Source organism: Gekko japonicus, unplaced genomic scaffold (assembly GCF_001447785.1).
Source record: "Gekko japonicus isolate JY-2015 unplaced genomic scaffold, Gekko_japonicus_V1.1 scaffold1338, whole genome shotgun sequence".
Classification (NCBI taxonomy): domain Eukaryota; kingdom Metazoa; phylum Chordata; class Lepidosauria; order Squamata; family Gekkonidae; genus Gekko; species Gekko japonicus.
Window position 1 is genome coordinate 31,816 of NW_015173168.1, and position 19,566 is coordinate 51,381.

Here is a 19,566-nt window from a genome sequence, read left to right on the forward strand (position 1 = left end):
TGCGTGTCTAATGCTCCGTGTGACCGCGGCCTACAAAACATTTTAGAATATTACGAGCAAACTGAAACTTGTGCATTAGATACAAGTTCTGTAATACAACATTTGATAAATTTGCTTTTAATGGGGATGTGGCAAAGTCATATAAGGCACTGGGTTGTTGAATTGGAAACCAATACAAAGTTACACCTTAGAAGGTAGACTCAGGTGGGTAGCTGTATTCATCTGAACCAACATAACAAAGTTGGAGTCCAGTGGCACCTTTAAGACCAACAAAGTTTAATTCTTGGTATAAGCTTTCGTGTGCATGCACGCTTCTTCAGAAAGGTGTAACTCTGTTTAGGATGGCACTGGCATATGCCCTTTGGCTCCATGAGTGCAGAGTTGGCCAGTGGACAGCCTTGCAGTATCCAGCTCCTCCCTTAGCCCACTTGCTCAGTCAAACAGAACTGCCTTCAACTTGATGATTCCATGGAAATGCCCACAGCAGTAAGCAAAGCCCTTCTGGCACAGAAAATTGGTGCATAGTGCCTGAGCTCAGAGAATATAACCCTCTAAACCAAAAATTGATTTATTAAGTTCCATCATTTGAAGCTAAGATTTTATTAGCAGAATATTTTAAATGGGTTAATCAAATTCATTCTTTGGGATAATTAAAGTATTATCATTTAAATGAATCATGCTTTGTTACAAAAGTACTGTTTTATTTTATAAAGAAGAGAGAAGTTCTTTGGTTTGGTTTGGTTTTTTAAAAAAAGATATTAAAACTAGTATTCAACCTGATTATACTATCCATTTAGGACACGTAAACTTTAAGAGGGAATGAAGGCTTTACTTTTTCCTAAGATATTCCTTCTTTCCCCAATTACTAACAGGTGCTGTAAACGGCAACTTTTTGGCTAATGGCCTGCAAAAGGCCACGGACTGTTTCTTCCAGCTGTACCAACTGCTTGGCCTTTTCTTCCAGGACTCTTTGGTTCTGTTCATATGTATTTTCCAATTCTGCAAAAAAGGAGACATTAGAGTTAGGTTAATCTAACAGCAGGCTATGAACATGGGACAGTCTGGGGGTGAAACAAACGGGGTCTTCTCGTACCAGTTGACTGGCCCTTAATATGGGGAGGGGCTTCTAATAAAGAATAGGAACAGCTGCTTCTCATCATGTTTGACTATGATGCTGAGGAAATGGGGAAGCAGAGCACAGTGCTGTAATTGAGAACACATGACTGGTGTCTTTGTTTCTGGAACATTAAAAGGCTCTTTTGCTATTTTTTTTTTACCTCTGAGCAGCTGAAGTTTGCTGTTTGCTTGATCTAGCAGCACTTTAGCTTCATTCTGCAGCGCTGCTGCTTTCTTCTGGGCATCTGCAGACTCCCCTGTTTTTTTGGCAATTAGGATTTCGACCGTTTTATACTTGTCACTGACATCGTTGTCTAAGACCTGCAGTATGAATTTCAGACACAAGATGGCAGTATTTGTCAGACAGTGCAAGAGGCATTACTGTAATAATGACCTGCAGACCAGAGAGGGCCCAGTGCTCTGAGCAGGCGCTGTAGAATGGGATTTCATATTCTCTGTGGTTCAGAGCACGTTTTCCCCCTTTCTTGCCACTATTTCCTGCGAGAAGGAAAATGTGCCAGCTGTGGCATGCTATTCCCATTCTTTCAAACAAGTCAGTGAGGATGCTGTGGCTCTCATGACTAATGCCATGTGTATGTTTTGTTGTTCATGGCAATGGCTGACCTTCTAGCTAGAAAAATGCCACAGCCGGTTTTAATCTCTTTGTTTTATAAGTGTGCTCCTGACAGTAAGGAAATTATAATTATTTTAAAGCAGAAGAAGAATGGCATAAACTGTGAAGAAGCTTTTTTTGGGGGTATGAGTTTACTCTCAGGAGTGCATGACAGGTGAAGATTTCTATTGAGATCAGCTTCTTCTAAGGGCCCTCCAGGAAGATCTCCCATAGGGAATAATGGAGCGAAGTAATATTGGAATCCTCCCCCCAAAACAACAACAACAACACAACAACAAAAAACACACACTCAGCTCCAAACACCAATCCAGCATTTGGGATCCAGATAATGGGGAATACTGATGTTTTCCAGCTCCTTGATACCTGGATCCAAAAAATACTGATTTTTTTCAAGGTGCAGATCCCTGTTCTAAATCCTTTCCTAAAAAAGAGTACTAACCAATGTTTCGAAATCCAGACAGTTTGCTTCTAGGTTGCGTTTTACAAGACTCATTAAATGCTTTGTGTTGTGTTTTATGCTCTGGCTGGGTCTTTTTACGGTTTGTTAATTGTAATTATTTTTATGCTGTTATAACTATAATGTTTTACTTTGTAAGTGCCTTCAGCAATTCTTTGGAGACGTGGTGCACACATTTTGCTGGATAAATAAATGTTGCCTTTTTTTGGCAGTCAGCATTGACCCAACATCCCATTCATCCTCTCTGACACAATGCCTCTGCTGCAGTTGTCATCTGAGCCCCTCAACCACTGATTCCTAGCCACACAATGGTTTATAAAATTTTAAAATACTCTTTTTTGCTGATGGCTAAAAGCAGAATCCAATCCCCCTGCCTGAAGAAAGCTCACACTTAGGACTATGCAATACTGAGCACACAAATGTTTGGTTTGCTCATGGAACGTTGGGGTGTCAGATGCTTCTTGTTCCCTGAAAGGTTGCTAGTGGGTGTTGGAACCAAGCTAACAACAAATTTGGATCAGAGACCAGTGCATTTCTGTACTACCTCTAGAGAACCTGCTCACGGTGGCTTACAAAATGAAAGATTATGATAACACACAAAAAAAGCACAAATATTATTACCAATCCATAAACTATTTCAAAATTCCACCATTAAAAACTCATAAAAAGCATAAAAACAGTACACAACCGTGAACGGTTTCAAATGAGTCTCACAAAAACAATTCTTAGACTAGAAGCGGACCATAAAACTGATGTTAAATGGCCAAACACTTAATTACAGCCTCCAAGAGCCTCAATTATGACCTTGTCTTTTCAGTATTGTTGATGACGGTTTGGGCCAGAGTGGATCTTGTTGAACTTTCTAAGCTTTCCAAGGCAACAGGCAAGCCTTCCAAGGCAACTTGGTAATGAAGCAATTTTTTTAATTTCAAGATTTAAAAACCCTCCCAAATCTCAAGGAGGAAGGTCTTACTTTTTTAACATCGCCAGTAGTTTGATTGACAGAAGCAACAATTTCTTCAACTGCCCTAATGTCCTCTGCGTTTGTAGCAGCTTTTTGTTTAAGCTGTTCCACATTCTTCTCTAGTTTGGCAATGCGCATAGTAGCATTGTTCAGGGTTTCTTCTGATGCCGCGGTTTCAGATTCAATCTAATAGTAAAAAGAGAACAACAGAATATTCTACAGAACTCCAGCGCATTAGGAATAGGCTGATTTATTTCACCATTTCCTTGTGTTTTGCAGTGTGCCTGAGCACCATGATGGTTACTGGGACACCTGCCAAGTACAGCTCTCCCCACAGTTCACTTTGGTTTAAAAGGAGGGAAGAGGAGTCTCAACATACCAAGTGACAAAAAAATTACAGAGCATTCAATTTGCCATGATAGATGCTTGAATGACAGCCTAGGGCATTTAATCATCTATATATCTATTTCTCAAGTATGACCCCCCCCCCCAAGCTGGAAATCTCTAAATCCACAGATCGGGGCCATAGTGACATGAAAGATTTTCCTGCAAACTTCATGGCCCACCCCCCCAGGTTTGCAGAAAAAACAAATCTTAAAAATACATTGGGGAGTTTAAATTCCACCACCCCCCAAATAAAAAAGTGTCTGCACATGTGCAGACAGTGCACTTACCTTTCTTCTTCAGAGCTGGTGGCAGATTCTGGGAGCTGCTCCAAGCCCAGACCAGCTCCCAGACACCATCACCAATGCAACCAGGCCCAGAATTCTGGAGCTGTGCCTGGTTTGGCAACGGGAGCTGCTCTGGATACAGAGCAGCTTCCAGACACCTCAGCTGCCGTGGCTGGTAAAGTAAGGAGGGAGGAGAAAGAGGGGGGAGGATATTGACAAGAGGAAGGGGGAATAGAGAGGCGGAAGGTTGACAGGAGGGGAGAGGGATACTGACAGAGAAGGGGTGAGGGAAAGAGGGAGTAGGGGAAGGGGAGATTAACAGAGAAGGTGTGGGGGGTAGCAGAGAAAGGAATAAGTTGACAGAGAAGGGGAGGGGGAGAAAGAGGTGGGGAAGATTGACAGAAGGGAAAAGGGTAAGAAAGTCAGGGAAGATTGTTCAAGAAGGGGGGAGAGGGAAGGGATGCACCCTCCCCACAAATTTCTTGCCGGTCCCCACTTGTATATTCTAATAGCAAAGTTTGGCCAAACCTGCAGATACTTAAATCTGGTGAACAGAGCTGTGAACGGATAAGACAAATCTTTCTACAAATTTGCAAAATGCCCCAGGTTTGCAAAAATTGAATCCTAAAAAAAATAAATACAGGATTAAAAAACCTCAAAATGATAAAAGGACCAGCTGTAGCTTTAAAAAAAAAATTGGATGCTCTCATTGGCAGCTGCAAGGAAACCACAGCATTTTGGGCTTGATTTCTATCAGCAAAAGGCAGGGGGAGGGATCCTATCCAGGTCTGTTTGGGCCTTTGCAGGAGGGCTCATTAGGCCAGGCCGGACAGCAACCACTGGATGACTTGATACCACCCTGAATACAGAGAGACAGATAAAGATGGGTTGGCTGTTTGGTGGGAAGGACTGAAGGAGGCAGGAAAAGTGGACAGGCTATGGGGGCTTTCAGGAAAGGAAAGAGGAAATAGTGGAGGAGAGGTAAATGAGGTGCCCCCCACAAACCCTTGTGGGTTCCCGCTTGTTATGTTTTGCATTTGCACAGTCCACGAGACTGATCATGTCTGGGTAGCAGGTGCATCCTAGCCCACCCACCTGGGCAAGAATTATTTAAGTCATTTTTATCTTGATATTTGTTGCCAATAGTTAACACAAAAAAACCTTATGAAAATTACCAATATTAAAAAGTGCTTATATTGCTTATCAGTAACTGTCTTGAATGCCATCTGTTGAAGCCAGGTATCACCAAGGAGATATCATCTCAGTGGCCATGTGTCCACATGCTGGGACAGTAAGAAACACAACAAGAGATCAAGCAACAGAATTATTGTGCCACGTCTGATCAGATATGGCCCACAGCCCATGTGACTGTCCACCCTGGCTGCAAAGGACCCTCCCAGCTCTCTTGCCTTCAGTCCATCTGTGCAGGGCTCTTCTGGTTTTGGCCCCTAGTTGACTTGTAGTCATCAACAATCCAGTGATTTGATTTTCGCAGTCTCCATAAACTGTCTATACGAGGCCATATCAAATTGAAATGGCCCGCTGAATACTTTCATGTTATTAATTACAAAACTAAACAGAGCGAATTGCACGATTATTACTGGGAGAGATGAAGAAGGAAGGGGGCGTTTATTTTTTATTTATTAAAATATTCATACCCCACCTTTCCTTTTGCCTCAGGGTGGCTTCTTCCAGTGCTGGTAAATCTACTGTAGCTTTTCTGTTACATAGGTTGTGGCTCAGTGGTAGAGCATCTGCTTGGCATGCAGAAGGTCTCCGGCATCTCCAGTTAAAAGGACCAGGCAGTAGGTGATGGTGACAGACCTCTGCTTGGGACCTTGGAGAACTGTTGCCAGTCTGAAAAGACAAGACTGACCTCAAAGGACCAATGGTCTGATGTACATATGGAGACAGCTGATTGCATTTAGCAAAATTTGAAGAGTCTGAGGGTCGTTTTGCACATGATGCGGAAGCGGGCAGACTGCCACGAGTGTGCTGCATCTCCTCTTTCCACGCTTTTAGAGTCTTATGTGAAAGGAGAGCTGCCTATGCTGTACTTGCACTGGGAACCTGTATAGCCACAACGCAGCCTTTAGCAACTGCTTCAAAAAACAGAGTTCAACAATGAAAACTCACAGAGGTAAGAAGGTCTTGCGTTCCCTGGATATCTTCATCTGCTAGTCTGATGGCCTTTTGAGCTGCATTTTGGGCTTTTTCAGCTTCTTCTAGAGCCTCTTTCACCATGTCTGCAGTGACTTTAACATCTGTTGCACTTTTACTGGGTGATGGAAATTAAAGCAAAAAGGAACAATGTTAATGACATTCAAAACAAGGAATTTTTTCCACTTCATTTAATGTGCAACAGACTTGTCATTGCCCTTCATAGGATAAAGCATTTAGATGAAAATATGAAGATGTGGGACAACTGGTTCCTTCAAATTCAACTGATGCAAGACAGGTTCACTATCAGTCAGGGTGTAGTAAGCTACCTTGCTTGCTTAGCTTCATGCAACAGCATCTTTGCCCGTGCAATATCTCCAGAGCTCTGCTGTAGGACAGTCTCAACATCAGAAAGGCTTTCCACTCGCTCCCGAATATTGTCTGCCAGGGCCTGTAGTTGATCGGGCGTGCTGGGCATCTCCATGTTGAGCACTTCATTAGCAACTGCTTCAATGCTGTCCAGATCAGCACTGTCTTCTGTTAAAATGTCAAACAAACAAAAAGAAAACAATGAGTACGACAGAAGACTGGCAGCAACTCTGCTGTTAATTTATTCCATACAGGAGCTGGCAAATGAAATTGCAACTCAGTATCCAGGAAACAAAACAACAACATGATGGAAATGTTCACCTGCCAGACCTGAAGAACTTTATCTTTGATTAACTGGCAGATGTCCTAGACTTTCTGCAGAAGAAAGGTTCCCCATGTGACAAAAGGGAGCCATATTAAAAATGTTAGTGGAAGAGGGGCTGTGGCGTAGTGGTAGAACATCTGCTTGGCATGCAGACAGTCCCAGGATCAATCCCCTCCAGGTCCAGTTAAAAGGGTCAGGTAGCAGGTGATATGAAAGGCCTCTGCTGAAGACCCCAGTGAGCCAGTGCCAGTCAGTAAAAATACTGACCTTGACAGACCAATGGCCTGACTCAGTACAAGGCAGCTGTTGTATTCAGTGTAATGTGAGAATCTGGCCCCAGGCATGCAATGAATTCTGACCACAACTACCTACCAAAGATAGTGATCTGGCTTCCTTTATCCTAAGATAGAAGTAAGATGTGTGCATAATTATCCACATTCTTCCAGCTTGCATTCAGCCTACTTCAATACTGGGCTAAGCAACAGATCATAAACACTAAAAATTGGTACAAACGAAGGTATTCACTGCACAAAGAACTCAGTGAGTAAACACAGTCCATTTCAGCATCCCACTCCCCAGTGCATTTAAAACTGGGGTGATGGTCCCTTTTTCCTCACTCTGTGTTCAAGAATGATGCTACATAATGGCATATGAGGAGGCTCATTCAAGAGTATCTTGGCTGGTAAGAGGAGCTGAAGCAGTTTTATAAACTGTTTTCCCATGACATGGTCTGAGCCAGCCATCTTGGATGCTCTTGCTTAAGCCATAGCAATGTTTTCCTTCCCTGTTCAAAAGAAAAGATCTACACCTTTGTTGCTACTGCTGCATCTAGTTCGGCTTCACTTGTTTGCAATTTGATACAAATACACACACAATTTCTCCTCTGGGGAAATCCAGATACTATGGAGTCAGGTGAAACTAGGAATGTTTCATCAAATAATTACCACCACTAAGTTCACGTCGCTAATTGCAATTGCAGATCCCCAGAAAGCAATACTTTCAGAGAATGTGACCTTGGCATTCAACTGGAATAGAGTTTTCCTGTCCGCAGAGGGTAATATTCACAGGAATTTAAGTCGCCCTGGGGAAACTGCTCTGATGTTATAGAAGGATGAAGTAGATATACCACCAAGCTATTCAGACCCAAGAGGAAGGGAAAGATGCAATGGGACCAGAAAGGAAGGGTGGATACTGTGGGAATCAGCAGTCAGAAGCCACGGTCAGCTAGAAGATGGAGATGAGAATCGGTGGACTAACATTTAAGATGCTCCCCCCACCATCTTTGCCAGCAACCAACAAATCCCAGCTTCTTAATATTCTTCTGGGCACTAACAGATTCTTGGTACAAAGTGAAAACTTGTGTCAGAAAACCTGAGCTGCCCATTTCTCTGCAGTTTTCAGAACAGCAATTGGGATCCTTTAATTAAAATGCACAGAGGGAATAAATTAAACCAATGGACTATGTCAACAGTGACCAAAATGTAAGGGGAAAAAAATCCCCACAGACCTTTCAGTGAGTGACAGATATCTCCCTCCAGTCCTCTCTGCCATGCACACTCATTCCCATTTTCACATATTTTTATGAATTTTAAGTACAAGCTGCTTGGGGATCCAGTCCGTCTGGAAAGTGGGGCATGCATAAACACAGGCAGATGACCTAGGAAAAGAGCAGGCAGGAGCAGCAGGTCCCGGGGCCTATGGGCAGCTAGGAAAAGCGGTTTAGAATGGGAGTGGTGCAGAAGGATGAAGGCAAGAAGAGAAGGCCAGAGGAAAAGTCTGCAGTCTGGGAGAGAACGTGGGCTGGGAGATGCAGGAGTGAAGAAGGTTAAAGTTCACCTACTGATTTGAAATAATCAGTCAAATCTTTGACTGCAGGCTTCCGATTTAAAAAATCAGACACTGAACTAATGTCTTGAGGAAAAGGAGGAAGAGGAGGAGGATTTCTTCAGAACGGAGATGTATCAGGAGCCCAACACTATCAAAACAGTCCTTACTCATCAGAAATTCTCGGATCTGCTTAATAAGGTCCCTTAGGTCCCTGTTGCTTCGGTCCACTTGCTCCTTGGTTGCATTGGTCTGTAGCAGAACTTCTTGCGCATTCCGTTTTGCTTCATCAGCCCTCGCCTTTGCTTCAGACACCTAAGCAGATTGAGTAAGATGGACCTCTGTTTACAATTTCTAACAAAACTAGTTTTTAACATCCCCCGCCAAATACTGAGAAACGTGTTGGCACTGAAATTGCATGGGAGATGATGTTTTTCATAAAATCCAGTAAATGCTCTTAAAACGATGGAGGTACCCAAAACATCAACAAATCTCTTGAGCAGCCCAAGCTACTGTAAACAGTTTACAGATGGGTGAATCTCCACTCAATGCAGATCCATTTACGAGAGCGCTTATCTGAATGCGGTGTAAATGGAATGAACAGTTTTGTTCACTTTTGCCTAGACTTGCACGAACGCTTTTATGTAGCTTGTTTCCATTCTAATCATTCGGATTTGAGCTACCTCTTTTGTTTAAAGTTACCATTATGGAGAGCAGTTCAACGTCTTCGAGAGCAACAAGTATGTCTCTGTCAAAATCCATGGCTTTCTGCCAGGCATTGTGGGCCACAGTAACCAATCCATCACAGCCAGGTCCCCCGCATTTCTTCTTTCCCTCCTCCGTTCGACAGTTCAGGCCGCCACACTCTGAATCAGCACAGGAAGCCCCAGGGGGAGTTCCGCATGTCTGCAACAGACAGGATTAGACAGAAGACTAGAGTCAGAGGTTATCACCCTTTTGAAACAGGATGAAAATCATTACCAACAGCACAAAGCAGAATGGAAATACAACTGCAATTACATTCTGGAGGAAATATTTTAGTTGTCTCCAAGCACTGCTTTGAGCTACTACTTAACAACACTCACTCATAATTTATGTAACAGGGTTTTTTTTTAATGTATCACTGCTGGTATTGTATTTATTTCTCAGCTTGTGTTTGACTGTAATAAATAAATCATTCATGCACTACATCATTTCCTCTCACGGAAGTACTTTCCCTAGGATACAACATGCTGGGGTGAAGTGAGGGAGAAATCGTTATGACACATAGTTCTATAACCAGTTTTGTTTATAATATTCTGTAGAATACTATACTGGTATCCTTTTTGGGCAATGCCCACTGAAGCAAAACTAAACAGGAATCTTGTGGCATCTTAAAGACTAGCAACATTTTATTCCAGCATTAAGTCTTCATGGTCTAAAGTCCTTGGACTTATGTTGAAAATTTTGTTACATCTTTAAGGTGCCAAAATACTCCTGTTTAGGTTTGTTGCACTTTCCTCATTGGCCATATAGCTGTTTTTTTTTTTTTTTTTTCTTAAAGACTAGCAACATTTTATTCCAGCATTAAGTCTTCATGGTCTAAAGTCCTTGGACTTATGTTGAAAATTTTGTTACATCTTTAAGGTGCCAAAATACTCCTGTTTAGGTTTGTTGCACTTTCCTCATTGGCCATATAGCTGTTTCTGCTCCAAATTACTTCATATCATCAACAATATCAGTTTCTCATCATTACAATCTAAAGATAACATCATTTGACTTAATATTGATCTAAACATATTAAGTTTTGTTTCACATCCCAGTTCTTTTCCAGATAAATTTTAAAGTCATTCCATTCTCCAAAAAACTCATCGTCTTCTTTGTTATTCAGTTTTTTTGTAATCGTTGTTCAAAAGAGATATTGGCCTGTAGTTCTTTACATTTGTTGAATCTTGTCCTTCCTTTGGAATCAAAGAAATAATTGCTTCTTTCCATGAGTCCGGCACCTTTTTGTTTTCTCTTATTTCGTTGGTTAAAGCTTCCAGGACCGGGGAAATTTCTTCTTTCATCTTTTTGTAAAATTTCGCTGTAAATCCATCCGGCCCAGGCGCCTTCCCCAACTTTGTCTCTTCTATTGCCTTCATCACTTCTTCTTTTTGAATTGGACCATTTAATAAATCTTTGTATTCCTTACTTATTTTTGGTAGTGGAATCTCCTTTAAATATGTTTTAATCTTCTCAAGATCAACTCTAGTTGTTTGGAATAGTTTAGCATAATACTTGAAGAAACATCTCTTTATTCCATTAGGATCAACGAACTCCTTTCCATCTTCTATTATTTTGGTTATCATTCTTCTCTCTCTTCTAGCCTTAAGTTGCCAAGCTAAGTATTTTCCCGGTTTGTTCGCCCCTTCAAAAGATTTCTGTTGTAACTTCTTTAAATTCCAATACATTTCCTGATTCCAAGTCTCATTCAGTTGTTCCTTCAGCAACTTTAATTCTTTAATAATTTGCTTTTTTCCAGGCTTCTTTTTTAATTCCTTTTCTTTCTGAGCAATTTTTTCTAACACTTCTGTTTGTTTTTGAAGTTTTTCCTTTTTTTGCTTCACGTTTTGCGAGATGAGAATTCCTCTCATCACCGCTTTATAAGCATCCCATACAATCTGTATCGGTGTTTCTCTATTTAAATTTTGTTGAAAGAATTGTTTCGTTTCTTCCTTTAACATCTCAATTACCGTTTTCTTATCCAACAAGTCTTCATTAATCCTCCACAGAAAGGGTTTTTTCCTTTCTGTGGAACTCCATACCACCGGATTGTGATCTGAATTACATCTTGGCAAAATTTCAGTCTTATGTGTTTTCATTGATAATTCTTCAGACATCCAAATCATATCAATTCTGGAAAAAGAGCAATGTCTATTGGAATAAAAAGTAAAGTCTTTCTGCATCGGGTTCCATTTCCTCCAAACATCTTCTAATTTTTCTTGCTTAACTAATTCAAAAAAATTCTTTGGCAATTTTCCGCTGAATTCGTTGTCCTTTTGTGGTTTTCTGTCTAGACGATCTATTGTCCCATTAAAGTCTCCGGCCATAATAACTTGCTCATAAGTCAATTGTTGTAATTGGTCAGTTATATCCTTAAAAAATTTTTCCTTTGCTCCATTGGGTGCGTACACGTTGATCAACAATGTTTTTTTCTGCTGAATCATTAATTCCACACCCACGTATCTGCCATCTATGTCCTTAAAAATTTCTGTAGGTTGTAACTCCTTCTTCACATATGTCACAACTCCTTTTTTCTTGTTTGAGGCCGCAGAACAAAATTCAATTCCAAATAAAGCATTCTTTAAATATTTTATATCCTGTTTTCTAATATGTGTTTCTTGCAAGCATATCACGTTGCATTTCTGTTTCTGTATCCAATGATTGATTCTTTTCCTCTTGTTTGGTGAATTTAATCCATTAACATTCCATGACAACAATTTGTACTCCATTATGCGTTTTATTTTAAAGTTCTCCAAAGACGTCCGCATTGTCCGCCTTAAATTTATAAAAGTCCATCATCGATCTGATCTGAATCCTCCCACCTTGATACGTAAAGGATAAACCTTGTGGAATCTCCCATCTATATCTGATGCTCAAAGCTCTGAGTTTGTCCGCCAAGGATTTATACCTTTTCCTGTCTTGCAGTATTGTTCTTGGGAGTTCTCTCATCACCATAATTTTGTTTCCCTCTATTACAAAAGGGACGTTGAATTGCTTCTTGAATATCTCCTCTGTTATTGATCTTGTTACAAATTGTACAATTACATCCCTTGGTAAATTCTTCTTTTCTGCAATTCTGGAGTTCACTCTATAAATCAAATCAAAGTCTGAGTCCATTGACCCTTCCTCCTCGCCCAGAAAAGCCGTTATCACTTCCATCATTTTTTCTTTTAAGTTCTCATTCTCTGTTTCCTTAATGCCTCTGAATCTCAGATGAGTCTGCATCCTTCTGAACTCCATCATTGTCTCTGATCTTGTAATTTGTTGAGTCAAAGAATCTTGTTTCTCTTCTATTTTTTGTATCTTCTCCTCTGTCTCTGTAGTCTTGGTTGCATTTGCTTGAACATCCTTCTTAACTCCTTCCATTTCTTGCTTGATTGAAGTTATTTCTGTAGTAACCAATTCCTTCAATGCTGTTATGTTCTTCTCTTGGACTTCTTCTAGATGTTTCAGATGAATCTGAGTTTGCTTCTCCAGTTGGTCCCCCAATGTTTTTTCTATCTGCTCCCCCATGGCTTGTATTGCCTCTGTCATTCTCTTCTCCATTGCTTCCATGGAGGCCTGCATCTCTTTTTTCTCTCTTTCGCTTGACATTTTGGGGGTTGAAGTAGATCCAATCCTAGGTCTCACAACCGGTTTAAGTTCTGGGTCTGAGTCGGCTCTTTTCTTGCCTCTCCTGGTCTCCGTCTTGGCGATTTCTTTTCAATTCACAGATTCGCAAGATAAAGCACTCTTCTAGATGATAAGATTTAGTCCTCCATGCCTCTCTGTTTACGCTTTCCAAAGACCCTTAGAAATATATTAAAAAAGCAAATTTAGTTGAAGTCCTCCTCAAAATGTCGGGCGCAACTTCTCTATGGTAATTTCATGTAGAGTAGGTCAAATTGATACTTTGCAGGCCCTTCCTTCCGCATACAACTCACTTCCGGTCCGGCACCTTTAAAAGTTCCACTGTCTTCCTTTCGCTAATGCCCGTCTAGGAATTCAACTTCCTGGATGTTTCACACGGACCTCTTTCTTTGTGACACCAGCCTGCTCTTCCCACGCTATTGTTCGTGAGTTTCGATTTTACAGTTGCGCACACGGCTCCATCTTCACCACAGGAATGTTAAACAATAAGCGTTTTTACAGTTTTTAAAGGCTTCAATCAACTTTTTTCTCTCCGGAATCGGATTTCTGGGATTTACTATTCATTTTCCGCTCAACCGCTTAATTCAAATTGACTCCAAACTCAGTTCAGGTAAGCGGCACGTTTTTGTTATCTAGCACGTTCAAAACGGGTTTCGCATTGTTTCTTTTAACTCACAGTTGTTGTCCTTCTTCAAAGAAGTCTGCTGACGAAGAATTTATGCCGGTAGCCCGGCTCGATCGGCCACTATAGAGTTGCTTGGCACTTGCCTTCTTCGTGGGAGGAGGTCAAAGCCCAATTCAGCTTCTTCCGAAGCTGGATTACGCCAACCTCACACTCCCTCTAGGGCGCTGCTGCCTGCTTGTCCCCCCCCCTCGCTGGGGAGTGATGCGTTGGGCTGTATATTGCCCAAACTGTCAAAAGTGGCCGTCGCTCGCTTCGCACGATTGCGAAACGCTTCAGTCCTCCATCTTAGCTAGACCGGAAGCCCCATTGGCCATATAGCTGTTGATTTAGGTTTTCCAAGTCAGGCCATACCCATACAATTCAGCGACACTACTGCGGGTCGCCTTACTGGTGTGCCCCAACACCAGTATTGTGTTGGATAATGGGTGAGTGGGAACTGCTTCTTTTGATATCTATCAAATGTAGGAATAAAAGGATCTCTGGTGCCTCAGGAAGACAGGATCGCAATGAATCTCTCACATCCTGGAAATGAATCCATGTGTCCAAGGGAGCAGACGACACATAAACTGGTCAACTATATGTTACTTTTAGTTGTGATTTGACAGTTGAATTTCAAACACAAGAGCATAAGACCTGTTTGAGAGGCCCACATGAGAATGAACACAGTTTAAATGTCACCGTTCTTCTCAAGCTCTTCCCCCTCGGGCTTTCGTGTACAGTCATCCCAGTTTCTCCTGTGGTCATATGTGATATCAACTCTTCCAGTGGAGCAGCTAGAATGCTGGATTAGGGCTTGGAAGACCCAGATTCAGATCCCCACTCTACCATGGAAAACTTGGCTTGGGTGACCCTGGGTCAGATGTTCTCTCTTAGCTTGGAGTACAGCACAGAGTTATTGTGATGACGACAATGGAAAAAAGGAGAACCCTGTGAGCTATCCCGAGCTCCCCAGAGGAAGGGCAAGATAAAATGTGGTAGACAGAGAGATGGCAAGCCCAAACTGTAGGGCTTCTCACATGTATAGACACCAGTCCATTTTTCTAGATGAAAAGGACTGTGCACTCTAAATTACATAAGGAACACTGTGGCCAGATTTTAATGAGATATGAACAAACCAAGGACTGGATCTAGTAGAGCAGGAAAGCTTTGGAAGGAGTTGGCAGATTAGATTGTTTTCTGTCTCACCTAACAGTCAACTACTTGTCCCAAAAATCCTATCAGGGTTAGGTGAACCCCATGGACAATATGGACCACTGGAGAGAGCCAGTTTAGTGTAGTGGTTAAGTGCACGGACCCTAATCTGGAAGAACTGAGTTTGGTTCCCCACTCCTCCACTTGCACCTGCTGGAAGACCTTGGGCAAACCATAGTTCTGGCACAGCTGTTCTTGAAAAAGAGCAGTTTCTGTCAGAGCTCTCTCAGCCCCACCTACCTCACAGGGTGCCTGTTGTGGGGAGGGGAAGGGAAAGGAATTTGTAAGCCACTCTAAGACTCCTTTGAGTAGTGAAGGGTGGGGTATAAATCCAATCTCTTCTCTTCTTCACTGTACCAGAGAGGTGAGGATGAAATGAAGGGAAATTGTGCAAAATTATCTCCTCCTCCACCTTCCCCCGGTGGCTTACACTGGATCTGATCGAAACACCTGCACTAGAGTTGGTGTTGTTTGCTGAGTTGATCTCTATAGTACTTCTAATTGGGGTTTCCTATAAACATGTTACATCTTTATTGTGTCCTTTCCGATTCTGTAATCCACTGAAATCTCCCCAGTACTACAGAGCCAATGCCAAGCCATTTTCAGGCAGCATCTCCCATTCCACTCCTGTCTTTCTGCCCCAATTCATTGTTGTCTCCTTTTGCTGCAGCCACTGCCCAGCTGCTTACCTTTTCAGCTACGTCTGCCAGATCCAGACTTTGCAGTTTCCCTGCAAGTTGATCCAGGAGTCGAGACTGTTCCTCTTCTTTAACCTTGAATTCTGTTTCATTGATCAAACTTTCAACTTCCAGGCGCAGTTCAGCTGACTGCTCTATTATGCTGCCAGGAAGAAGAGTGGAGGCATTCACTCTCTCTTCTGCAGCCAGAGACATTTGGAAATATTTGGTGATGCTGTCTAAGGCCCCTGCAGAAATCAAACAGTACAGTAATCAAGGCTGTTTCGTTGTGCAAGGCACAATGTAAACCACATACATGCAGAGAGAGTCCAGCTGAGGACAAAGGCTGTCCCTTCACAAAGCCACAAAACAAAAACTTTTATAGTTGGGTTCTTGCCTACAGTTGAGCCATGGGTTAAGGTTGTTTCACAAGCTGCATGAGGCATGTTCTTACCCTGCCACTGATACTATCACACAGTACCCTTTCCCCCGACAAGCCAAAACTCAGCAGAGCACATGTTTTGCATGCATAAGGCCCCATATTCACCCTCTGGCATCTCCAGTTTAAAAGGCTACCAGGTAGCAGGGCTGTGAAGGGCCCCTCTTTTAAAGAGCTGCACTAGTCTCACCCATAAATTATGGGGTCATTTCGTAGAAAAAGAGCTAGGGGAACTCATTAGCATAACCCACTAGCATATACCACACCACCTGACATCACCAGAAGTGTGTTATAAGGCCACACCTCCTGACATCACCGGAAATGTGTCATAAGGCCACACACCCCACCCCCAACAGTCCCGGCTGCCGGTGCCGGCCTTGCAGCTCCACTGCCGAGCCCCATGAGTGGCCCGGCGGTGGACCTGCAAGGCCGGCGGGAGTGCAAGGAAGCCCCGCGAAGGCCCTCCCTGGCCCCAGGCAGGCAGGGGTGGGGAGAGGCAGGGAGGAAGCAACTTACCCTCCTCCTGCCTCCTCCTGGCTGAATGAGGGCCGGAAGCAGGGGGCGGGGCTTCGTCATGTGCCCCACCCCCCCGTACCTCACCTGGGGGAACTGCATTCCCCCGCGTTCCCCCCCGAAATGACCTCTGCCCATAATGGATTAAAAGGATCAACCATTTGATTCAGTGTCAAGCACCTCAATATGTTCAAAATTAAATGGCTTTCAGTGAATCCAGTGATGTACTGATTTGCTGCCAACTGCCCCAATCCTGTTAGGGTCTATGCACGCATGGTATGTGCATCTGTAGACAGCAAGAAAATCTGTGCACAAACAGCTACCGTACAGGCAGATTCTCTCCCCCTCTTATGCAGAGAGGCCAGAGTTGTGTATGTGAAATCCTGTTAAAAAACAGCCATTGTGCCCATCATTAACCACACTGCTTCCTTTGCACCACCAAATGGGTCTCTAAGAACAATTTCTGGGTTGGGGGGGGGGGAACACTCTGTGTGTACACCCCTGCCTGCCTGCTACATGCAGTTCAGTTATGGCCCTAAGTTTATATTTCTCATCAAGTACTGTGAATCATTACTACATAAATATCCTACCACTCTGCTCAGCAAAATCCGACACCTTCCTCCAATAGAAATGCTCAGTGGAAGAGAAACTTGGGTCAGAGGAAGGGTCCTTAGGCTGAAGGAAGGCCTCAGTCTTTGTTGAATGGAATTAAAGGATTCTGTTCAGGAAGAATATGGGTCGGAATTACATGTAACTGGAACAACAAATCTACGGTGCAACCTTAATTTATTTAATAAGAATGAGAATGGGAAGGGCCACGGCTCAGTGGTAGAGCATCAGATTGCCTGGCATGAAGAAGGTTCCAAGCTCAATCTCTGGCATCTCCAGCTAGAAGAACCAGGTGGTAGGCGATGTGAAAGACCTCTGCCCGAGACCCTGGAGAGCTGCTGCCAGTCTGAGCAGACAATACTGACCTTGATGCCCTGATTCAGTATAAGGCAGCTCCAAGTGTCCAAATAGAGGCACAATATAGAATTACAAGAAGACAATACACGGGTCACCAATGTTGTTCAATTTATATTTTAAGAGGGCTCCCACTAAGAAAACCAAGGACAGCCATCAGTCTACTGTACTGAAATCAATAGGGATTAAACATGTTCACCTTTGGTTAGTTCATCCCCCCCAACTCTTTCACCTTCTAATTAAAAAGACACATACAAAAGCAACAACACATGTGACAAAACTGACCCCGAATATCGGAGTTTTTCATTAACTCCAGTTGTTCTGCAATTGTCTTCACAACACTGTCTACATTCTTCGCATCTGACTCTAGGTCATTCAACTGACTGTCCATGCTTTTGCTTTCTGATGCCACCTTGGATAGTTTTTCTTCTATTTCTTCTATCTTTTCTGTAACATCTGCTGTTAGTTTCCTGTGAACCAAAGACATTTAGTGTTACAGAACAAAAACTACTGGCCTTGGATTTTTTTAAAAAATGCCCTAAATGATAGGCTAATTCCTTCCTTTCCTTCCCTACAATGTGGTCAATTGTTTTGTTACAACTTCCTTAACCTAAAATACTGCTTTATCAGAAGATGCCACTTTTTATCACCACGACTTTATAAACACAAGACAGCAAAAGTCTCATAAACAGATGGGTTGTGTGAGATTTAACTTGAACTGTATTCCAGAAGTCTGGTTTAAAGCCCGTAACTGCACAGGTCAGAGTGTTGACTGTTAGAATCCATACATAGTTACCAAATGGTTTTTTAAGAAACAATTATTTTTACAGACTATGGGTTGGACTAGTTTCAGGAGGTGGGGAGGAGGAACCGTGCTCAATAGATTCTTTTCAACACTCTGTAAAACACAAAATAAAACAGAAATGTGAGAGCTGGCTGTGTAAAAGTTTTAACTGGCTGCACGCAAAGGAGATTTCACAAGACTGGATATAAGCAATTTTGGAGAGCAGGGCTCAGATCTGTCTTTAATCCCAGAATTCAGTCCTTGGAGGTCTGTAAATTAATATTATTCGTATAGAGTCAGCCCCATAAGAAAGTAAATGGCACGTGAATGTATTTCTGTGGGATAATTAAATGAAAAATGAAAATCCCCTTACAGTTCTGCTAGACCTGTTGCCCTAGACAATGACACTCTTCTTCGTAGGGCTATTCTTGAAAACAAAGAATCTACTTACCTTTCAGGTTGGTTCCTACTAACAAACCATTACACAAATTTCAGCTAAGTTTACAAAAGCAGGCCACGGTCACTTGCTATAACATGAGGAAAGCCAGCTTCAATGCATTATTCTATCTTTAGCTTGCTGGTATCACCAACCAGAATCCAGGCCCTGATAAGAACTCCACATGTTTCCTTCTTCTCCTATCATAATATATCATTGGGAAAACAACATCAGGGGAAGGCCTTGGCCTCTATGCCCTATTGTTGCCCTTCAGAGTAACTGGTTGGCCATTGTGTAAGACAGGATGTTGAACTAGATTGACCAGTGGTCTGATCCAGCAGGACTCTTTTGGTGTTCTTATGACTGGTTTTGACCCCATGCAAATGCAAAATGGAGAGAAATGTCCATCTTTACACTAAATGTTGAGATAATCCAACAGACACTGCTCAGGTGATATATGACAAGCCAGTGATTCTTTCCCATATATGTAAATATAGTCTGTTTATAGTTGTCAGGGCTGTTGTGCTGCAAATCAATCATGTTAGATGGCCTAAATGTGGTATATGAAGCATGGACAAACCTCAATCCTTGTACATGATCCAGGATTGTAGATGGTGTATTTGCTTCCTTTTGCTAACATGATTTAAGTATTTAAATAATTTACTTAAATTTGAACACGTTTTTCCAGAAAACCCACATCACTGATGACAGCTATTATCTTAGTCATTAATGTTATGTTCAGGAGAGTTACAAGCAGGCCCGTAGCCAGGATTTAATAATTCAGGGGGCCTGAATTATGATGTCACAAAATAAAATAAAAAACTCACTTTTGTAGCATTCACACTCTGCCTGCCTACGCAGGGAAGCAAGCCACACTTGGGGAAAGGGAGGTGGTGGGGAATCCACTGGGTGGCTCAGAGAGTTGGTAGTCCTCCAGGCAGCCCAGAGAGCTGGGGGGTGAGGGCTGGATGGACGTTGGGGGGG

General features: G+C 42.4%; 1 protein-coding gene across 1 annotated transcript in view; it reads right to left on the minus strand.

Moving 5' to 3' along the window:
• Positions 1–748: 748 nt before the first annotated feature.
• The window catches only part of LAMB1 (laminin subunit beta 1), a 98,602-nt gene continuing 79,784 nt past the window's right edge, over positions 749–19,566 (minus strand). The window contains exons 25-33 of the mRNA XM_015422523.1: positions 17,648–17,832; positions 15,460–15,695; positions 9,223–9,426; positions 8,691–8,835; positions 6,332–6,539; positions 5,979–6,120; positions 3,181–3,357; positions 1,278–1,437; positions 749–999 (exon numbers count right to left, since the gene is read on the minus strand). Of these exons, the coding sequence (XP_015278009.1) occupies positions 866–999; positions 1,278–1,437; positions 3,181–3,357; positions 5,979–6,120; positions 6,332–6,539; positions 8,691–8,835; positions 9,223–9,426; positions 15,460–15,695; positions 17,648–17,832 (1,591 nt within the window). The 3' untranslated portion in view covers positions 749–865. The remainder of the gene's footprint in view (positions 1,000–1,277; positions 1,438–3,180; positions 3,358–5,978; positions 6,121–6,331; positions 6,540–8,690; positions 8,836–9,222; positions 9,427–15,459; positions 15,696–17,647; positions 17,833–19,566) is intronic.